The sequence below is a fragment of the Dermacentor andersoni genome, chromosome 2 (genome assembly GCF_023375885.2).
Source record: "Dermacentor andersoni chromosome 2, qqDerAnde1_hic_scaffold, whole genome shotgun sequence".
Lineage (NCBI taxonomy): Eukaryota > Metazoa > Arthropoda > Arachnida > Ixodida > Ixodidae > Dermacentor > Dermacentor andersoni.
Genome location: NC_092815.1, coordinates 48,693,567 through 48,715,383, shown reverse-complemented (window position 1 = coordinate 48,715,383; position 21,817 = coordinate 48,693,567). Strand labels below are relative to the sequence as shown.

The 21,817-nt window shown below is 44.9% G+C and overlaps 1 protein-coding gene across 2 annotated transcripts in view; it reads left to right on the top strand.

Moving 5' to 3' along the window:
- Positions 1 to 2,756, top strand: part of LOC126542342 (lysosomal acid glucosylceramidase-like) — a 34,036-nt gene extending 31,280 nt beyond the window's left edge. For both annotated transcript variants that reach the window (XM_050189377.3, XM_050189379.3), the window contains 2 exons: positions 1,852 to 1,971; positions 2,567 to 2,756. In XM_050189377.3, coding sequence (XP_050045334.2) covers positions 1,852 to 1,971; positions 2,567 to 2,744 — 298 coding nt within the window. In that variant the 3' untranslated portion in view covers positions 2,745 to 2,756. The remainder of the gene's footprint in view (positions 1 to 1,851; positions 1,972 to 2,566) is intronic.
- The last annotated feature ends 19,061 nt before the right edge of the window (positions 2,757 to 21,817 follow it).

The window sequence follows — 21,817 nt, the reverse complement described above, 5'->3', positions numbered from 1 at the left end:
GGACTTGAAATTTCATGCGGAAAGTGCGCAATGGTGACATTCACGAGGAAGCCAATGTCTGCTTACGGCGTATCTATTAATGGACAAATTATGCCATACAGCAGAAGTCACAGGTTCTTGGGAGTCGTAATTGACAGAGACCTATCTTGGACTACGCACGTGAATTACGTGAAAAAGCGGCTGACTGCTACCTGTCACCTGTTCAGGTTCCTTGCAGGAAAATGTTGGGGAGTATCTATACACGCTATATAACAGCTGTACATGGCGTTGTTCGTTGGATTCCTGCGATACAGCCTGCCTGCAATATCCAACACCTGCAAGACTAACCTGCGTACGATTCAGAGTATTCAAGCCGAAGCCCTTCAGACATGTCTTGGCTTACCCCGCAGTGCATCAATGGCTGAAACCATTGCCCTTGCACAGGATTACCCAATCACGACGCACATTAAAGTTGAGACAATGCATATGCATCTCAGGCATTATGCTAGGAACCCTTCCCACCGCTTGGCGAGCCTCACTGCCGTAAACCCCTGCTCGACATTTAGCGGTATTGTCAGTGCACATCGTGCGTCGTTTACTTCAGGGTACGCACCTGCGGCAAAGCCAGCGTTTCCTTCGTGGTGTTTGAGCCACCCACAAGCACAAATAATGATTCCAGGACTACAGAAGAAGACAGATCAACGGGCCCCTGCTCTAAAACAGCTGAGCTTACTTCTTTTGCATGAGAAGTACAGCAACCACGTGCACATCTATACCGATGGGTCGACTACGTCGTGCAGTTCTGGTTGTGCCGTGGTTATACCAACGCGAGGAATGGCACTGCGGTTCAAGACATCGCATGTCGCGACCTCAACGGCGGCAGAACTAACGGCCCTGCGTCGAGCACTGGAATTCATTGATTCTGAAAGACCTAGAAAATGGGCTATGTTCCGTGATTCAAAACCGGCATTACAGTGCGCACAGTCAGTTCTTCGACAGGGATGTCATGACCAATTGACATACGCAATCATGAAACTTTGCCATCATGCCCAACAAAAAGGTCACGAGGTCGTTTTTTAATGGGTACTTGGCCATTGTGGAATCAGTGGCAATGCTTCCGCCGATAACGCTGCACGCACAGCACATCAAGAAGAGCACAGCGTACCAATTCCGCTTGCGAGGACAGAAGCCGCAAGGCAGCTTCGACACCTGGCACGCAGTCTCACACTGACCGAGTGGAACTCGCCAAACTGACGACTTACACGACTGCATCGACTAAACCCCTCCCTGCAACTCCGACCTCCAGTCGGACTTCCTCGACGTGAAGCTACGCTTCTCTGTCACCTTTGGTTAGGACGTTAGGAGTGCAGCATGCGAGGTCTGTGGCACCGAAGAAAACATCGACCACCTACTGTGCCACTGTCCACGATATGCCCCAGAGAGACAAGAACTTGCCAAAGCTTTCCAAAAATTGGACAGTCGGCCGCTTTCTGTGCAGGTGCTGCTGGAACACCGCCCCCATCGCCCGTCGGCCCATAAAGCGGTGAAGGCGCTCTAGTGCTTCTTAAGGACGACGGGCTTGTGCGACCATCTGTGGCTATTAATGTAATTTCTATAAGACCACACGCGTCAGCGAACTCACCGCAATTTCCTTCTTTCCTTCCCTCCTCTCTCTCCCTGTGATCTTTGTTTTCCCCCTTTCGCATTCTCCCCGGTGTAGACTAGCCGACCGGACGTTATTCTGGCTAACCTCCCTGTCTTCTACTTTTCTCTTTTCTCCTCCTCCTGTTGCCCTTAAAAATTGCTTGGATACAGTTTATTCTTGAGGGCAAGAGCTGAAACAAATGAGATGAACCATTCATTCTCCTACAGTAAATTCATCCCAAGAGGCAGTGTCAAGGTGGACGCGCGTATGAAGGAAGCTTCAGGAAACCTCGAGTACGCAGCTTTCATGACGCCAGCATCTGAAATCGTTGTGATCATCCTCAACAAGTGAGCCTACGCATTCTTTGTTCTTTCTTACTAGAACTAATCTCATAGATTCAGGTGTTTTTATTGGCGGATACAGTATAGCATACTGGCGACCTTCTTGAGAGGACCGTAATGCGAGCATGTACGTAATAAAAAAAAAAAAATAAAAGAAAGGGCGCTGAGCAAAAGAAGGCCCTCGTGTGCCCCAGTTATGCGCAAAAAAAGAATATTCAATAAACAGCCAACACACGTTGTAATGCACTACACAATAGTTGAAACGCATGAAGATGACCATAAGCTTCACTAAGTGTCGTAATTAGGCAGGTAAAATCACAGAAGGTCAGCCTCATATTGCACTGACTCCTGGAATGGCATGTGCGCCTTAAAGCAATGCCATGAATAGAGCACGCCCTCAGCGAACCAGAAACGTTGACAGCAACTACCCTCGTGCTGAAGAGTATCCTTATAGTCGTGGATAAGGCATATGGAGGTGTATAGCACGCGCTTTTTGTGAGGATATCACTGGAAATTACATATTTACCGGCTTTATTGACTTCACTAGATTGAGTGCTTGTTATTGTCTGTGAGACATTGTCTTTTCTTTGCCCTCTTTCAGGGGCGACGAATCTGTCAAGCTCAGAATCAACGACGTGTTTGGCATTGCCAGCATCCAGTACAGCATCTACGAACACTCGATAACAACGTTTATATGGAAGAACGAGAAGCAGGCGAAATTTGAGTCTGATCTACAACGAAACTTCCAAATAAACAAGACAATAGGACAGTTTTTATAGTTAAAGTAGAAAGTTTCTTTAATAGTGACTCGTCACTACCGTCGCGACTTGTCTGTAGTCGGATTTTACACCTTGTCGTAGTGACCGTCAATTTCGACACAACACTTTAAAAAAAAAGCAGAAAGTGCCAAAGCCACTTTCTGATTATGAGGCACGCCGTCGTGGAGGACTCCGGAAATTTCGACCACCTGGGGTTCTTTAACGTGCACCTAAATCTAAGTACACGGGTGTTTTCGCATTTCGCCCCCATCGAAAATGCGGCCGCCGTGGGCGGGATTCGATCCCGCGACCTTGTGCTCAGCAGCCTAACACCATAGCTACTGAGCAACCAAGGCGGGTGACACAACACTTTCTGTCGGTAACCGGACGTTACGCTGTCGTGAAGCTCGACAGAAATGTGAACACAGATAAATCTGCTCTACGTATTTTGTCTGTCTGAACTGGCGTATGTCGCTGACTCTGTGTTTCCTTTATGTTTTGGATGTAGCTGAGGCGTTATTATTCGTCGATGAATTTTGGGGTGTCACTTTAAGTATGCTTTCATTCGATAAGCCAGCGGACGGACAGAATTACCGTTTCTCCAATGAAACGCCGCACTGAAGCATTACATCACGCAAAAGTGACAGCAGTATCTACGAAAGAGATGAACCAAGATTATGCCCCCCTGCCCCTCCCGAGTCCGTGCACTCAACACTCGTGCTTTACTGCGGATGGATGTTAATGCCACGCAAGAGCAGAAAGCTTCCCACCCGTCGTCTCTCGTACCGTCCATTTCCAAAGGCTCGGCAAGGCATTGGAATTTGCATCATATATTATATATATATATATATATATATATATATATATATATATATATATATATATATATATATGTATATATATATATATATATATATATATATATATATATATATAGGAGTATTTCACAGGGACAAATATGAAACTCTCGTGTCGGATATTTCTGTGCGCCCAAGGCTGTCAGAATGGTTATATGATTTTCAACTACATCTTTTGTGATCGCACGTCCATAGTTACAGCGCCTTTGCCGTCCTCTACAAATTTTTGTAAGGCCCTAACGGCAAGGGAGAATCATAATCACTGCGACAAGAGAACATCCTGAAGGGTGTAAAAATGTTTGCAGTGTAGCTTTGCGTAAGTTCCGACGAACTCTTTCTACAACTGATTTAGTACGTTGTCCAGTATATGCCCAACTAGAGCGCTCTACCAGGCTGAACTTCGCGGTGAGTCGCTTTGTTAAGCGTCGCGAAATTGGTGCCCTGCATTCAGTGTAGGTTGGACGATGTACAAAAGGGCGACGCACTGGCGCGCTATTGTTGCATTGTAAAACACGTCGACAATCAGTGCTTGTCGAGCCCGCTTGCACCGCGACAATAGCTTCCCGACATGCGACAGCGTCGGTGGGTTGCGTGCGGAGTGTTGACTAGTTACAGAAATGGTTGCAATTCGTTAGAGACAGCTTGCTATGATTGATGGCAAGAACTGTTGCCGTTTTGTTTGCTGTGTAATTGCTCTGGTGAGGGTTAAGCGACCGCGATACTAAGCTTTACAGAAAAATAAACACTGCACAAGAAAGAAAAAAGATCATTGTCGTCGAGAATTATGATCTTCAACACGTCTACGTAGTAGCTGGCCTTGGACAGCATTGACCCCTTGTTTAGAGCTTTACAGTGTGCCTTAGTCTTCGCGGCGCGCAGCGCCTTGACACTCCGAAATGGATAACTCTGCCTCTTCGGCACAGGTGAGGCATAAACGTTTATCAAAAAAGCGGTTTTTCTCCTTATCTTGCAGTGCGGCGACGGCTAAAACGCGACGTAATTTGAGCTGCATTGTTTTGTTTTCAAATGTATCGATATGTTGCAACAACATGAATCCGAGAACAACGATGTGCGAGAAATTCATAGCCCAAATAAACTATTTTCTTGATCGAACTGTCTAATTATTAAAAGTTAAATTTGCAATATCGTTATTACTATAGGTAAATTAAAATTGAACTGAAAAACGGAAGACAAGCTTGCCGCTGGTGTTAACCAAGCCGACGACATCTGCACGCGCGTTCAATGCTCCAACAATTGAGCTACAGCGACAGCTGTCCCTTCATCCACGTTCTTGTGCTCATATGCACATGTTTGCGATACCATACCTGAAAGCCTTAGCCAGCGCCGCTCGCGATCATTGCGGCGAATGTAGAACACCCGTCAAACCGCAGAATTCACGTAGCGCTCTATCTCAGAAGCCCGACTACTTGGCAGTGAACTCTCTCATTTTGCCACAAGACATTATCACTGCCAGATTCGAGGTATTCGCTGTGCCACAGGCGAGAAGAATAAGAACTGGGGGATTCGGCTTTACAGCAAAGTTGTTAGGGGAAGTCCGCAATGTTTTCGAGCGGCTACTGTGTGGCCGGTATCAAACGTCTTATCGGGTAACAGCCATATGGAACCAACAGACAAGCGGGACTACACGCTCCATGAACGCGCCATTCCCGTGTTAATTCAATATGCTTAAACATGTTCGCGGGCATTTTAAAGGACGAACCTGAAATATGCTTTGCTGCTAAAACCGAGAAGAGCGCGTTAAACATGTCATACGAGATTTGTGGATCAAGTGTTATTCTTTGCTGGTGTCGTTATCTAGAAACATCAAAAAGCCAGGCGGTTAGGAGACTCGACTGTGGGACGAAATTATTCATGCGGCGATAGCTTTCCTTGCTTCGTAGCTAAAATGTTGAAAGCCCTGTGCGTCCTTCATTGCAGTGTACTAGTTCACCGCCATCTTGAGATCACTACTCCAATGACTCGCCCTGGTCGCCGGTGCAGATGAAACTTAGGAGCACGCGAGGGGCGGCGGCTCGAAGTCTACGACACGTGTATTATTGACCAATATTCGCAGCTTTCTTTCAAAAAGAGACGCCTTGTGTGCCCTAATTAGTGACACCGAAGCCGACATTATCGTGTTGAGCGAAACTTGGCCATCACACAGAGTAACAATTAGCGATTAACAATTATTCCAATGTAGCAAAAGCGCCAATGTCTATCGTCGCGACCTTGTTGATAGAGTAGGTGATGGTGTGTTGGCAGCTATAAATAAAAACTCTCAATTTTTTATTGGGATCATTAACTCCAGTCTAGAAGTTGCCTGCTGCTGCCTAATGGCTAGCTTTACAAAAATAACTATAGGCGTATGTGATCGCCCCCCCCCCCCTCCCCCAATAGCAAATGCGACTTCTAAGTTAAAATGTATGACTGTTTAACCGAAATTTCATATCGCTTTCCTTGTACACCAATATTCGTCCTTGGTGACTTCAACCTTCCAACTGTCCAATGGGCGCACTTATCCGTTTCTTATTATCCTACTTCAGCCGAGGCTAACAGTTTTCTTGACGTCTGCTCTGAGTTCAGTTTCACCCACTTAGTCGATCATCCCACAAGAACCCCACCTACCACGTGTTCTTTACTGGGCCTAACTTTATCAACACATGCTGATATGGCATCGCCAACAACTTACCAGTCTGGCCTAAGCAACCATGACGTTCTGCTACTTGAATTTTTTAACGTGTCTACGAAATTTAAACGGCACGTCGTATATGTCAGAGACTACGATAGAGGCCATTGTGACGCTATCAGTGATGAGCTATCATACCTTCTGGGCAGTCTGCTTGAAACAAACTCTCAGCTAACAGCTAACGAAATGTGGGCTTCATACGAACTTACATTCCAGAATTAAGTGGAAAGGCATACCACGCTTAGAACCATTCATTAGTCCTCAAACGCTCCCTGATGTGACAAATATTTGGAGTGCCTTTCTAATCAGAAATGCAGGCTTTTGTCGCTCAGCTAAAAAAAATGCGCTAAATACTGAAATATGAATGACATTTGCGTCCGCGGCAAAGGAGTCTGCCTGTGCTATACAAGCGACTAAATTTACTTTTCACAACTCAACCCTGCCTGCTTTACTAAAAGCTAGCCCTAAGTGCTTCTGGAGCGTGCTAAAGAGCGACATTGAGATGACTTTGACTCTAGTTAAAACATCAGGTGAGCTAGTCGCCGATCCCTTATGCGCCACTGTGCTCAACCACACGCTCAGTCTTTCTATACACACTGCAAGACACACATTCTGCAATGTTAGGTTTCGAGACTATCCTTCCTTTCTAACAGCACCCTTTCGTCGATGGACTCCGTTACACATGACCCAACTAGAATTTTAAAAAAATTGGTCTCAAAAGTTCTTCGTCCTGTGGTGTTGATGGTGTAACCTCAGCATTTCTCAAAAATACCATTGCATATAGCTTAACTATACTCTATCGCAGTTTTGCAAAATTTCTTAATAACGATTTATTATCTGGTGAATAAAGGGCGGATAAAGTGGTCCCGTTTTATAAACCCATTGATTCACATAATCAATCAAATTACAGACCCATCTTCCATATGTCGGTACCCTGCAAAATATTCGAGCATGTCATCTTCACTCATCTTGCCTAGTTTCTAGAATCTAAGCATTTCTTCCATTCCTCCCAACACGACTTTCAGAAATACTTCTGCGAAATCCAATTACTTGTTCTTACCAATGAATTGCATAGGTTCCTGGAGGCCGGCTGTGTGACAAATTCTGTATTTATAGGCTATGCCAAAGAATTTGATGAAGGTAATCACGAAAAATTCTTGCTAAAACTCAGTTGCCTGAACATTCGCACTTTATTCTTCAATGGGATGAGCGAATTTATCTCAAATTGCCCCCAACACCTGACTGCCAACGAATTTGATACACTCGATGACTTCAGGTGCACTTCAAGGATTTGTTTTAACTTCTGCACTATTCTTTATTTGCAATATTGATTTGGCTCATCGTCTTACCAGTTCAGTTTGTCTATTTGTTGACGACGGCGCTGTTTCTAGGAACCTAACTAATGCTGCTGACATTACAGCTCTTCAAAGTGATCTCGATTGCATAATCGCCTGGGTTTCTGAACGGCACACGTATTCTAACACATCCAAATGCAAATTCATAAAAATATCTCGCTCTCAATCAACTAGTCACAACTATGAGGTCTGAAGCAACTACTTAGATCATGCACACAGCCATAAATACTTAGGCATAGACATTACTCACAATTTTTGTTAGCAGCAGCATACAGACAGCCAAAATTGAAAGCAAACCGCATGCTCGGATTAATAAAACGGAACTTTTCTCTCGCTACTCCATTCCTTACGAAGTAGCTGTACACGACCTAAGGCCGGCCTAAATCAGAATACGCTTCATCAATACGGGACCCTGGTTTAGTAACTCTAACCAATGCTTTAGACAGCGTCGAAAAAAAGTCAGTTCGTTTTTAATGCTCGGCAGTTATCACCCCATTGAAAGCATCGATGCCATGAAAGCTAGCCTTGGCATTGCTCTTCTCGTCCACGGCATAAACATGCTTACTACGCCTGTTCCATAAAGTGCCCTTCAGAAAGGGTGCTATGTTCGAGCTGGATAACCATGGCGTCTTATATTTTCCCCCGGGTGGGCTATCGTCGTAAAGCAGTTGTTTCCTTCCACAATGCAGTTACACAGCCACTGATTTTTTTCCACGGACTTGTCGTGACGGGAATCATCTGCCAAAACCTATAGTCCGTACAAAAGACACGAATCTATTTCGTAAACCAATTAATAATAATTAAGTTTGGCAACACGTTACATTCCCGTAAAGCATGAAAGCGAAAGCTTGCTGCAGACGTGGTAATGAATTAAGTTATACGATCGGAGGGGTCAAACTTCTTGCAAGACATAGCGAGCCGCAGTGTGAAGTGAGTGATGATGACAGAGTGATTTCGTACGTACGTTCCGAAAGAGCACGATAGCCGTTACACTGCCACGTAAAATTTTCTATTGTACGCAAATGAATCCGCTCAACCTGGCAGCTCTGAGTAGTCAATGCCAGAGTGATCGGTGGGCAGACGTCTTCTATACCTTTTGGAACGGGGCAGTCTCCTGCTATTCCAAAGAAAACTTCCGTTTCGTTCGGCATATTAATACATCGTTAAAGCGTACACGTTGCATTAACATGGTGAGTTTTCCCAATTTTGTGACGCCGCATGAGAGAAAGGCGAAGTGGGCGCAGCCCGAATACGTTTGACCAATAGCGGAGGGCTAATGATGAAAAGGGTGTGGAATAAGAAACGATTATTTTTGTTTTGTTCAGTTCAATTATGCATAATTAGTGCACACACGTCATATCACATGGGGAGCTTTCGCGGTTTTAGTGACTTCGCGTGACGGATAGGCGAAGCGCGGGTAGCCCGACAACTGTTGAACCAATCGTGGAGCGCTGATTGCAGAAATGGAATAGAAACCGTTTGGAATAGCACTACGCAATAGCGCCAGATGTTACAGGACTACATTCAATTTAAGCGAAGGTGTTGAACGTTGTCGCGAGTACGCTGCGGGAAAACCTCATGGCCGATTCGAGATCATTCGCCACAATACAGTGCCTTTCCTGAGTGGCACCACGCTGTAATGAATACATGAGGACTTTTTTAGGATTCCTGTTAACGCTAAGCGCGAACAGCTCCCCGCATAACGCAACTGTAGTGAGAGCATACCAATTTCTGTCGCACGAGGTTCTCTAGTGTGAAGAGTTTGATTATTGTTACAATTATAATCTTTTTTTTTCAAGTGATGCACATCAAGAACGACAGCACATAGTAACATTCAGCATTCCACTTGAAAGCTGTGTGCCATGGAAAAAGACTTGCTGACAACCTTAGCTACGCTTGCAATTCTTATATCTGGTAAGTATCTTTAACGTCTTAGAAGGTCATTAAAGAAATAGCATCAAAACTCTTAAGATAGCGAAGTGCTCGTTCACGCTTGATACCAGGCAAGAAGAAGCACATTCAGGGTGCATAATCGGCTTCATTACGCTGCTCCATATCTGTCACAGACCTTGTCACAACCGACAAACATTTCGTTAGATAGGAGAACGTCCAGGTTCTTCCATGCTCGTGCTTCCTTAATAACGTGGCCTCAGGTACGGGATTGTCGTACTGGGAGGCGGCGTGGCGAAGCTGTTACGGGATGCTCAACATTAGGTTCAAGTTGGTACAGAGAATAGTGTTAATCCTGCTATTACCACATCTTTGCTAAAGCATGTAGCACCACTTTTCGTTCTGCACTGTGCTGTGCGCCTTACAAAAAGACAGTGCTCATTGTTCTGAAGAAGCCGAAAGATTTCTATTGTAGACTGTAGGCCCTGAACTGAAATTCTGCGTACATGGGAAGTGGCTGCGAAACGTGGAAACATTTTTTCACCGATTTCTGCTTGATGTTGCTTACATTGTAACTTGAAACAATACTTGTACTATGGCCAGCAGTTACTTGCCTTTAAAGGAGAGCTTTCTATGCACTGAAACACTTGTTTTTGTTAGTACGCGGACACGTGTTCAAAATATTAGGGACGATTTTATGCTGTGACTCGAGTTCGTTGTTTCTTCGTCTTTTTTTTTCTTTCCCTAGTCTGTGTTAGTATTTGCGTGTTCAAAATAATCCTCTTCATTTGAGTTTATTTCATTTATTTCTTCAAGCAAGATAATATTTTCTGTATAAGTGAAATGAAGTAGCCGTCAGAGAACTGTTTTGAACCTCTCTAATTCGACCTCATAATTTTTGTTAATCTTACGATCATCATCATCATCATCATCGGCCTAGTTACGCCCACTGCAGGGCAAAGGCCTCTCCCATACTTCTCCAACTACCCCGGTCATGTACTAATTGTGGCCATGTTGTCCCTGCAAACGTCTTAATGTCATCTGCCCACCTAACTCTCTGCCGCCCCCTGCTACGCTTCCCTTCTCTTGGAATCCAGTCCGTAGCTCTTAGTGACCATCGGTTATCTTCCCTCCTCATTACATGTCCGGCCCATGCCCATTTCTTTTTCTTGATTTCAACTAAGATGTCGTTTACCCGCGTTTGTTGCCTCACCCAATCTGCTCTTTTCTTATCCCTTAACGTTACACCCATCATTCTTCTTTCCATAGCTCGTTGCGTCGTTCTCAATTTCAGCAGAACCCTTTTCGTAAGCCTCCAGGTTTCTGCCCCATATGTGAGTACTGGTAACACACAGCTGTTGTACACTTTCCTTTTGAGGGATAGTGGCAACCTACTGTTCATGATTTGAGAATGCCTGCCAAACGCACCCCAACCCATTCTTATTCTTCTGGTTATTTCAGTCTCATGATCCGGATCCGTGGTTACTACCTGCCCTAAGTAGATGTATTCCCTTACCACTTCCAGTGTTTCGCTACCTATCGTAAACTGCTGTTCTCTTCCGAGACTGTTAAACAGTACTTTAGTTTTCTGCAGATTAATTTTCAGACCCACCCTTCTGCTTTGCCTCTCCAGGTCAGTGAGCATGCATTGCAATTGGTCTCCTGAGTTACTAAGCAAGGCAATATCATCAGCGAATCGCAAGTTGCTAAGGTATTCTCCATCGATTTTTATCCCCAATTCTTCCCACTCCAGGCCTCTGAATACCTCCTGTAAACATGCTGTGAATAGCATTGGAGATATCGTATCTCCCTGTCTGACGCCTTTCTTTATAGGGATTTTGTTGCTTTCTTTGTGGAGGACTACGGTGGCTGTGGAGCCGCTATAGATATCTTCCAGTATTTTTACATATGGCTCATCTACACCCTGATTCCGTAATGCCTCCATGACTGCTGAGGTTTCGACTGAATCAAACGCTTTCTCGTAATCAATGAAAGCTATATATAAGGGTTGGTTATATTCTGCACATTTTTCTATCACTTGATTGATAGTGTGAATATGGTCTATTGTTGAGTAGCCTTTACGGAATCCTGCCTGGTCCTTTGGCTGACAGAAGTCTAAGGTGTTCCTGATTCTATTTGCGATTACCTTAGTAAATACTTTGTAGGCAACGGACAGTAAGCTGATCGGTCTATAATTTTTCAAGTCTTTGGCGTCCCCTTTCTTATGGATTAGGATTATGTTAGCGTTCTTCCAAGATTCCGGTACGCTCGAGGTTATGAGGCATTGCGTATACAGGGTGGCCAGTTTCTCTAGAACAATCTGACCACCATCCTTCAACAAATCTGCTGTTACCTGATCCTCCCCAGCTGCCTTCCCCCTTTGCATAGCTCCTAAGGCTTTCTTTACTTCTTCTGGCGTTACCTGTGGGATTTCGAATTCCTCTAGGCTATTCTCTCTTCCACTATCGTCGTGGGTGCCACTGGTACTGTATAAATCTCTATAGAACTCCTCAGCCACTTGAACTATCTCGTCCATATTAGTAACGATATTGCCGGCTTTGTCTCTTAACGCACACATCTGATTCTTGCCTATTCCTAGTTTCTTCTTCACTGTTTTTAGGCTTCCTCCGTTCCTGAGAGCCTGTTCAATTCTATCCATATTATAGTTCCTGATGTCCGCTGTCTTACGCTTGTTGATTAACTTAGAAAGTTCTGCCAGTTCTATTCTAGCTGTAGGATTAGAGGCTTTCATACATTGGCGTTTCTTGAACAGATCTTTCGTCTCCTGCGATAGCTTACTGGTTTCCTGTCTAACGGCGTTACCACCGACTTCTATTGCGCACTCCTTAATGATGCCCATGAGATTGTCGTTCATTGCTTCAACACTAAGGTCCTCTTCCTGAGTTAAAGCCGAATACCTGTTCTGTAGTTTGATCCGGAATTCCTCTAGTTTCCCTCTTACCGCTAACTCATTGATTGGCTTCTTGTGTACCAGTTTCTTTCGTTCCCTCCTCAAGTCTAGGCTAATTCGAGTTCTTACCATCCTGTGGTCACTGCAGCGTACCTTGCCGAGCACGTCTACATCTTGAATGATGCCAGGATTCGCGCAGAGTATGAAGTCGATTTCATTTCTAGTCTCACCATTCGGGCTCCTCCACGTCCACTTTCGGCTAACCCGCTTGCGGAAGAAGGTATTCATTATACGCATATTATTCTGTTCTGCAAACTCTACTAATAATTCTCCTCTGCTATTCCTAGAGCCTATGCCATATTCCCCCACTGACTTGTCTCCAGCCTGCTTCTTGCCTACCCTGGCATTGAAGTCGCCCATCAGTATAGTGTATTTTGTTTTGACTTTACCCATCGCCGATTCTACGTCTTCATAAAAGCTTTCGACTTCCTGGTCATCATGACTAGATGTAGGAGCGTAGACCTGAACAACCTTCATTTTGTACCTCTTATTAAGTTTCACAACAAGACATGCCACCCTCTCGTTAATGCTATAGAATTCCTGTATGTTACCAGCTATTTCCTTATTAATCAGGAATCCGACTCCTAGTTCTCGTCTCTCCGCTAAGCCCCGGTAGCACAGTACATGCCCGCTTTTTAGCACTGTATATGCTTCTTTTGTCCTCCTAACTTCACTGAGCCCTATTATATCCCATTTACTACCCTCTAATTCCTCCAATAACACTGCTAGACTCGCCTCACTAGATAGCGTTCTAACGTTAAACGTTGCCAGGTTCAGATTCCAATGGCGGCCTGTCCGGAGCCAGGTATTCTTAGCACCCTCTGCAGCGTCACAGATCTGACCGCCGCCGTGGTCAGTTGCTTCGCGGCTGCTGGGGACTGAGGGCCGGGGTTTGATTGTTGTATTCATATAGGAGGTTGTGGCCAAGTACTGCACCAGGGTGGCCAATCCTGCTCTGGTGAGAGAGTGCGTTACCGGTTCTGGTCACCGGGATCAGGCCGCACTCCAGGCCTGTTTGTGCAATTTTCTCAACACACGTTTTTTTTTTTTGTATTTTCCGGTGGAGAATAACGCGGCACCGGGATTTGAATCACGGTCCTCTTGCACTGGAGACGGATACTCTACCGTCCCCGTAGGAGTTAAATTAAAAATTAATTTATGGGGTTTTACGTGACAAAACCACTTTCTGATTATGCACGCCGTAGTGGAGGACTCCGAAAATTTCGACCACCTGGGGTTCTTTAACGTGCACCTAATTCTAAGTACACGGGTGTTTTCGCATTTCGCCCCCATCGAAATGCGGCCGCCGTGGTCGGGGTCCGATCCCGCGACCTCGTGCTCAGCAGTCTAACACCATAACCACTGAGCAACCACGGCGGGTCCCGCAGGAGTTGTACGCCTCATTTAACCTACAGTGGTGCCCTACTTGGTCAGTCAAGGTGGACCAATCTGAGCTCGGTTATACCGCATGGATGGCACTCGGCTAGAGAACCTGGTATTTATGACCTGCACATGTGAGTGTGAGGCCATACATATTTGAAGATCTATATAAATATATATATATATTTTTTTTTTTAGGAGGGTTCCCGTACAGTGATAAAATAAAGGAAAAGACATTAAAAGAAAGAAAAAAAAGAAAGAAAAAGGGGCAGAAAAAAAAAGGAACATAACAGGTGATTTGAACTCGTGACCCTTCGATGTTGCCCGGAAAGATAGCTCAGTCGGTTGGTTCGTCAGGCCCCAGGCTACTTTCAAGCGCCACAGCTCCTGCTCCGAGCCTCACACTTACGTGGAAAGAGACTCATGTTGTCCGCGATAGTCGGTTTTTGCATAGTAGTTGGAAGGCATACTTTCTAGGAAAAATGGCCGCTCAAGGAGAAGAGCGAACTCGAGCGGCTTTAGAGGCTAGGAAAACTGCCTTAAAATATTTAGACGTGAGGGAAAGCTTCGTTAACAAACTATAACACGGCAATCAGCACTCGATTACGACGAGAGAAATTACTGAGACGTGGAAAATTCCCTTGAAAAAAAAATCTGGTTTGCTAGGCAAATGCTTGTGTGTATTGAACCTCTTAAAAGATGAGGGGTGAAATATGCGCTCACCGAGAGGGCATCTTCAGCACGAGACATCCCCAAGGCACCTTACAGAGATATGGAGAGCTTCGCGGCCGGAACGAAGCTTCCCTTCTCCGCCGGCCAAGAGGGGGAAACGCGCTTTCCGATCGCTCAAGGTTGCGCGGACAAAGCCTAACTCTAGCGTCTAGGAAAAGCTTAACCAGGTGCGATGGCGGCACGCATAGCGTGGGAAGCTAGCCGCCAGAATAACTATACCAAGGACTGCTGCTGATGAGGGCGAAATACCTTCGTGTAATTATAATAACCCTAATAGGACTACTTTCGAAAAAAAAAAAAGGAAACGGCCCAGAGGGCTATACTACGAGAGCTATGACTGATAGTTTTCTCTCTCTCTATATATATATATATATATTCATCTCATCTATGGGATCGCATGCGCGCGCTGTTTCTTTGTCTCTGCGTGTAGTACAGTGAAGAGAGCCAGTTTAAGGGCGGAGAAGAAGAAAGAAGAGAGAAGCAAAAACTGCAGCGCCGTGGTTTTAAAGCGCACCCGTGGTAGAGAAACGGAATGCGATATAAGCGTGCGTAGCCATGATACGCACATGACAAACTGCCTTAAAATATTTAGACTTGAGGGAAAGCTTCGTTAGCAAACGATAGCACGGCAATCAGCACTCGAATATAATTATAACCCTAATACTAATTGTAAATATTCATCTCATCTATGGGATCTAATGCGCGCGCTGTTGCTTTGTCTCTGCGTGTAGTAGTTGAGAGAGCCAGTTTAAGGGCGGAGTAGTTGGAAGGCATACTTTCTAGGAAAAATTGCCGCTCAAGGAGAAGAGCGAACTCGAGCGGCTTTAGAGGCTAGGAAAACTGCCTTAAAATATTTAGACGTGAGGGAAAGCTTCGTTAACAAACTATAACACGGCAATCAGCACTCGAATACGACGAGAGAAATTACTGAGACTAGTATAATTCCCTTGAAAAAAAAAACCTGTTTGCTAGGCAAATGCTTGTATGTATTGAACCTCTTAAAAGATGAGGGGTGAAATATGCGCTCACCGAGAGGGCATCTTCAGCACGAGACATCCCCAAGGCACCTTACAGAGATATGGAGAGCTTCGCGGCCGGAACGAAGCTTCCCTTCTCCGCCGGCCAAGAGGGGGAAACGCGCTTTCCGATCGCTCAAGGTTGCGCGGACAAAGCCTAACTCTAGCGTCTAGGAAAAGCTTAACCAGGTGCGATGGCGGCACGCATAGCGTGGGAAGCTAGCCGCCAGAATAACTATACCAAGGACTGCTGCTGATGAGGGCGAAATACCTTCGTGTAATTATAATAACCCTAATAGGACTACTTTCGAAAAAAAAAAAAAGGAAACGGCCCAGAGGGCTATACTACGAGAGCTATGACTGATAGTTTTCTCTCTCTCTCTCTCTCTCTATATATATATATATTCATCTCATCTATGGGATCGCATGCGCGCGCTGTTTCTTTGTCTCTGCGTGTAGTACAGTGAAGAGAGCCAGTTTAAGGGCGGAGAAGAAGAAAGAAGAGAGAAGCAAAAACTGCAGCGCCGTGGTTTTAAAGCGCACCCGTGGTAGAGAAACGGAATGCCATATAAGCGTGCGTAGCCATGATACGCACATGACAAACTGCCTTAAAATATTTAGACTTGAGGGAAAGCTTCGTTAGCAAACGATAGCACGGCAATCAGCACTCGAATATAATTATAACTCTAATAATAATTGTAAATATTCATCTCATCTATGGGATCTAATGCGCGCGCTGTTTCTTTGTCTCTGCGTGTAGTACAGTTAAGAGAGCCAGTTTAAGGGCGGAGAAGAAGAAAGAAGAGAAAAGCAAAAACTGCAGCGCCGTGGTTTTAAAGCGCACCCGTGGTAGAGAAACGGAATGCGATATAAGCGTGCGTAGCCATGATACGCACACGACAAACTGCCTTAAAATATTTAGACTTGAGGGAAAGCTTCGTTAGCAAACGATAGCACGGCAATCAGTACTCGAATATAATTATAACCCTAATACTAATTGTAAATATTCATCTCATCTATGGGATCTAATGCGCGCGCTGTTGCTTTGTCTCTGCGTGTAGTAGTTGAGAGAGCCAGTTTAAGGGCGGAGTAGTTGGAAGGCATACTTTCTAGGAAAAATGGCCGCTCAAGGAGAAGAGCGTACTCGAGCGGCTTTAGAGGCTAGGAAAACTGCCTTAAAATATTTAGACGTGAGGGAAAGCTTCGTTAACAAACTATAACACGGCAATCAGCACTCGAATACGACGAGAGAAATTACTGAGACGTGGAAAATTCCCTTGAAAAAAAAATCTGGTTTGCTAGGCAAATGCTTGTATGTATTGAACCTCTTAAAAGATGAGGGGTGAAATATGCGCTCACCGAGAGGGCATCTTCAGCACGAGACATCCCCAAGGCACCTTACAGAGATATGGAGAGCTTCGCGGCCGGAACGAAGCTTCCCTTCTCCGCCGGCCAAGAGGGGGAAACGCGCTTTCCGATCGCTCAAGGTTGCGCGGACAAAGCCTAACTCTAGCGTCTAGGAAAAGCTTAACCAGGTGCGATGGCGGCACGCATAGCGTGGGAAGCTAGCCGCCAGAATAACTATACCAAGGACTGCTGCTGATGAGGGCGAAATACCTTCGTGTAATTATAATAACCCTAATAGGACTACTTTCGAAAAAAAAAAAAGGAAACGGCCCAGAGGGCTATACTACGAGAGCTATGACTGATAGTTTTCTCTCTCTCTCTCTATATATATATATATATTCATCTCATCTATGGGATCGCATGCGCGCGCTGTTTCTTTGTCTCTGCGTGTAGTACAGTGAAGAGAGCCAGTTTAAGGGCGGAGAAGAAGAAAGAAGAGAGAAGCAAAAACTGCAGCGCCGTGGTTTTAAAGCGCACCCGTGGTAGAGAAACGGAATGCGATATAAGCGTGCGTAGCCATGATACGCACATGACAAACTGCCTTAAAATATTTAGACTTGAGGGAAAGCTTCGTTAGCAAACGATAGCACGGCAATCAGCACTCGAATATAATTATAACTCTAATAGTAATTGTAAATATTCATCTCATCTATGGGATCTAATGCGCGCGCTGTTTCTTTGTCTCTGCGTGTAGTACAGTTAAGAGAGCCAGTTTAAGGGCGGAGAAGAAGAAAGAAGAGAAAAGCAAAAACTGCAGCGCCGTGGTTTTAAAGCGCACCCGTGGTAGAGAAACGGAATGCGATATAAGCGTGCGTAGCCATGATACGCACATGACAAACTGCCTTAAAATATTTAGACTTGAGGGAAAGCTTCGTTAGCAAACGATAGCACGGCAATCAGCACTCGAATATAATTATAACTCTAATAATAATTGTAAATATTCATCTCATCTATGGGATCTAATGCGCGCGCTGTTTCTTTGTCTCTGCGTGTAGTACAGTTAAGAGAGCCAGTTTAAGGGCGGAGAAGAAGAAAGAAGAGAAAAGCAAAAACTGCAGCGCCGTGGTTTTAAAGCGCACCCGTGGTAGAGAAACGGAATGCGATATAAGCGTGCGTAGCCATGATACGCACACGACAAACTGCCTTAAAATATTTAGACTTGAAGGAAAGCTTCGTTAGCAAACGATAGCACGGCAATCAGCACTCGATTATAATTATAACCCTAATACTAATTGTAAATATTCATCTCATCTATGGGATCTAATGCGCGCGCTGTTGCTTTGTCTCTGCGTGTAGTAGTTGAGAGAGCCAGTTTAAGGGCGGAGTAGTTGGAAGGCATACTTTCTAGGAAAAATGGCCGCTCAAGGAGAAGAGCGAACTCGAGCGGCTTTAGAGGCTAGGAAAACTGCCTTAAAATATTTAGACGTGAGGGAAAGCTTCGTTAACAAACTATAACACGGCAATCAGCACTCGAATACGACGAGAGAAATTACTGAGACGTGGAAAATTCCCTTGAAAAAAAAATCTGGTTTGCTAGGCAAATGCTTGTATGTATTGAACCTCTTAAAAGATGAGGGGTGAAATATGCGCTCACCGAGAGGGCATCTTCAGCACGAGACATCCCCAAGGCACCTTACAGAGATATGGAGAGCTTCGCGGCCGGAACGAAGCTTCCCTTCTCCGCCGGCCAAGAGGGGGAAACGCGCTTTCCGATCGCTCAAGGTTGCGCGGACAAAGCCTAACTCTAGCGTCTAGGAAAAGCTTAACCAGGTGCGATGGCGGCACGCATAGCGTGGGAAGCTAGCCGCCAGAATAACTATACCAAGGACTGCTGCTGATGAGGGCGAAATACCTTCGTGTAATTATAATAACCCTAATAGGACTACTTTCGAAAAAAAAAAAAAAAAAAAAAGGGAAACGGCCCAGAGGGCTATACTACGAGAGCTATGACTGATAGTTTTCTCTCTCTCTATATATATATATATATATTCATCTCATCTATGGGATCGCATGCGCGCGCTGTTTCTTTGTCTCTGCGTGTAGTACAGTGAAGAGAGCCAGTTTAAGGGCGGAGAAGAAGAAAGAAGAGAGAAGCAAAAACTGCAGCGCCGTGGTTTTAAAGCGCACCCGTGGTAGAGAAACGGAATGCGATATAAGCGTGCGTAGCCATGATACGCACATGACAAACTGCCTTAAAATATTTAGACTTGAGGGAAAGATTCGTTAGCAAACGATAGCACGGCAATCAGCACTCGAATATAATTATAACTCTAATAATAATTGTAAATATTCATCTCATCTATGGGATCTAATGCGCGCGCTGTTTCTTTGTCTCTGCGTGTAGTACAGTTAAGAGAGCCAGTTTAAGGGCGGAGAAGAAGAAAGAAGAGAAAAGCAAAAACTGCAGCGCCGTGGTTTTAAAGCGCACCCGTGGTAGAGAAACGGAATGCGATATAAGCGTGCGTAGCCATGATACGCACATGACAAACTGCCTTAAAATATTTAGACTTGAGGGAAAGCTTCGTTAGCAAACGATAGCACGGCAATCAGCACTCGAATATAATTATAACTCTAATAATAATTGTAAATATTCATCTCATCTATGGGATCTAATGCGCGCGCTGTTTCTTTGTCTCTGCGTGTAGTACAGTTAAGAGAGCCAGTTTAAGGGCGGAGAAGAAGAAAGAAGAGAAAAGCAAAAACTGCAGCGCCGTGGTTTTAAAGCGCACCCGTGGTAGAGAAACGGAATGCGATATAAGCGTGCGTAGCCATGATACGCACACGACAAACTGCCTTAAAATATTTAGACTTGAGGGAAAGCTTCGTTAGCAAACGATAGCACGGCAATCAGCACTCGAATATAATTATAACCCTAATACTAATTGTAAATATTCATCTCATCTATGGGATCTAATGCGCGCGCTGTTGCTTTGTCTCTGCGTGTAGTAGTTGAGAGAGCCAGTTTAAGGGCGGAGTAGTTGGAAGGCATACTTTCTAGGAAAAATGGCCGCTCAAGGAGAAGAGCGAACTCGAGCGGCTTTAGAGGCTAGGAAAACTGCCTTAAAATATTTAGACGTGAGGGAAAGCTTCGTTAACAAACTATAACACGGCAATCAGCACTCGAATACGACGAGAGAAATTACTGAGACGTGGAAAATTCCCTTGAAAAAAAAATCTGGTTTGCTAGTCAAATGCTTGTATGTATTGAACCTCTTAAAAGATGAGGGGTGAAATATGCGCTCACCGAGAGGGCATCTTCAGCACGAGACATCCCCAAGGCACCTTACAGAGATATGGAGAGCTTCGCGGCCGGAACGAAGCTTCCCTTCTCCGCCGGCCAAGAGGGGGAAACGCGCTTTCCGATCGCTCAAGGTTGCGCGGACAAAGCCTAACTCTAGCGTCTAGGAAAAGCTTAACCAGGTGCGATGGCGGCACGCATAGCGTGGGAAGCTAGCCGCCAGAATAACTATACCAAGGACTGCAGCTGATGAGGGCGAAATACCTTCGTGTAATTATAATAACCCTAATAGGACTACTTTCGAAAAAAAAAAAAGGAAACGGCCCAGAGGGCTATACTACGAGAGCTATGACTGATAGTTTTCTCTCTCTCTCTCTCTCTCTCTCTCTCTATATATATATATATATATATATATATATATATTCATCTCATCTATGGGATCGCATGCGCGCGCTGTTTCTTTGTCTCTGCGTGTAGTACAGTGAAGAGAGCCAGTTTAAGGGCGGAGAAGAAGAAAGAAGAGAGAAGCAAAAACTGCAGCGCCGTGGTTTTAAAGCGCACCCGTGGTAGAGAAACGGAATGCGATATAAGCGTGCGTAGCCATGATACGCACATGACAAACTGCCTTAAAATATTTAGACTTGAGGGAAAGCTTCGTTAGCAAACGATAGCACGGCAATCAGCACTCTAATATAATTATAACTCTAATAATAATTGTAAATATTCATCTCATCTATGGGATCTAATGCGCGCGCTGTTTCTTTGTCTCTGCGTGTAGTACAGTTAAGAGAGCCAGTTTAAGGGCGGAGAAGAAGAAAGAAGAGAAAAGCAAAAACTGCAGCGCCGTGGTTTTAAAGCGCACCCGTGGTAGAGAAACGGAATGCGATATAAGCGTGCGTAGCCATGATACGCACACGACAAACTGCCTTAAAATATTTAGACTTGAGGGAAAGCTTCGTTAGCAAACGATAGCACGGCAATCAGCACTCGAATATAATTATAACCCTAATACTAATTGTAAATATTCATCACATCTATGGGATCTAATGCGCGCGCTGTTGCTTTGTCTCTGCGTGTAGTAGTTGAGAGAGCCAGTTTAAGGGCGGAGTAGTTGGAAGGCATACTTTCTAGGAAAAATGGCCGCTCAAGGAGAAGAGCGAACTCGAGCGGCTTGAGAGGCTAGGAAAACTGCCTTAAAATATTTAGACGTGAGGGAAAGCTTCGTTAACAAACTATAACACGGCAATCAGCACTCGAATACGACGAGAGAAATTACTGAGACGTGGAAAATTCCCTTGAAAAAAAAATCTGGTTTGCTAGGCAAATGCTTGTATGTATTGAACCTCTTAAAAGATGAGGGGTGAAATATGCGCTCACCGAGAGGGCATCTTCAGCACGAGACATCCCCAAGGCACCTTACAGAGATATGGAGAGCTTCGCGGCCGGAACGAAGCTTCCCTTCTCCGCCGGCCAAGAGGGGGAAACGCGCTTTCCGATCGCTCAAGGTTGCGCGGACAAAGCCTAACTCTAGCGTCTAGGAAAAGCTTAACCAGGTGCGATGG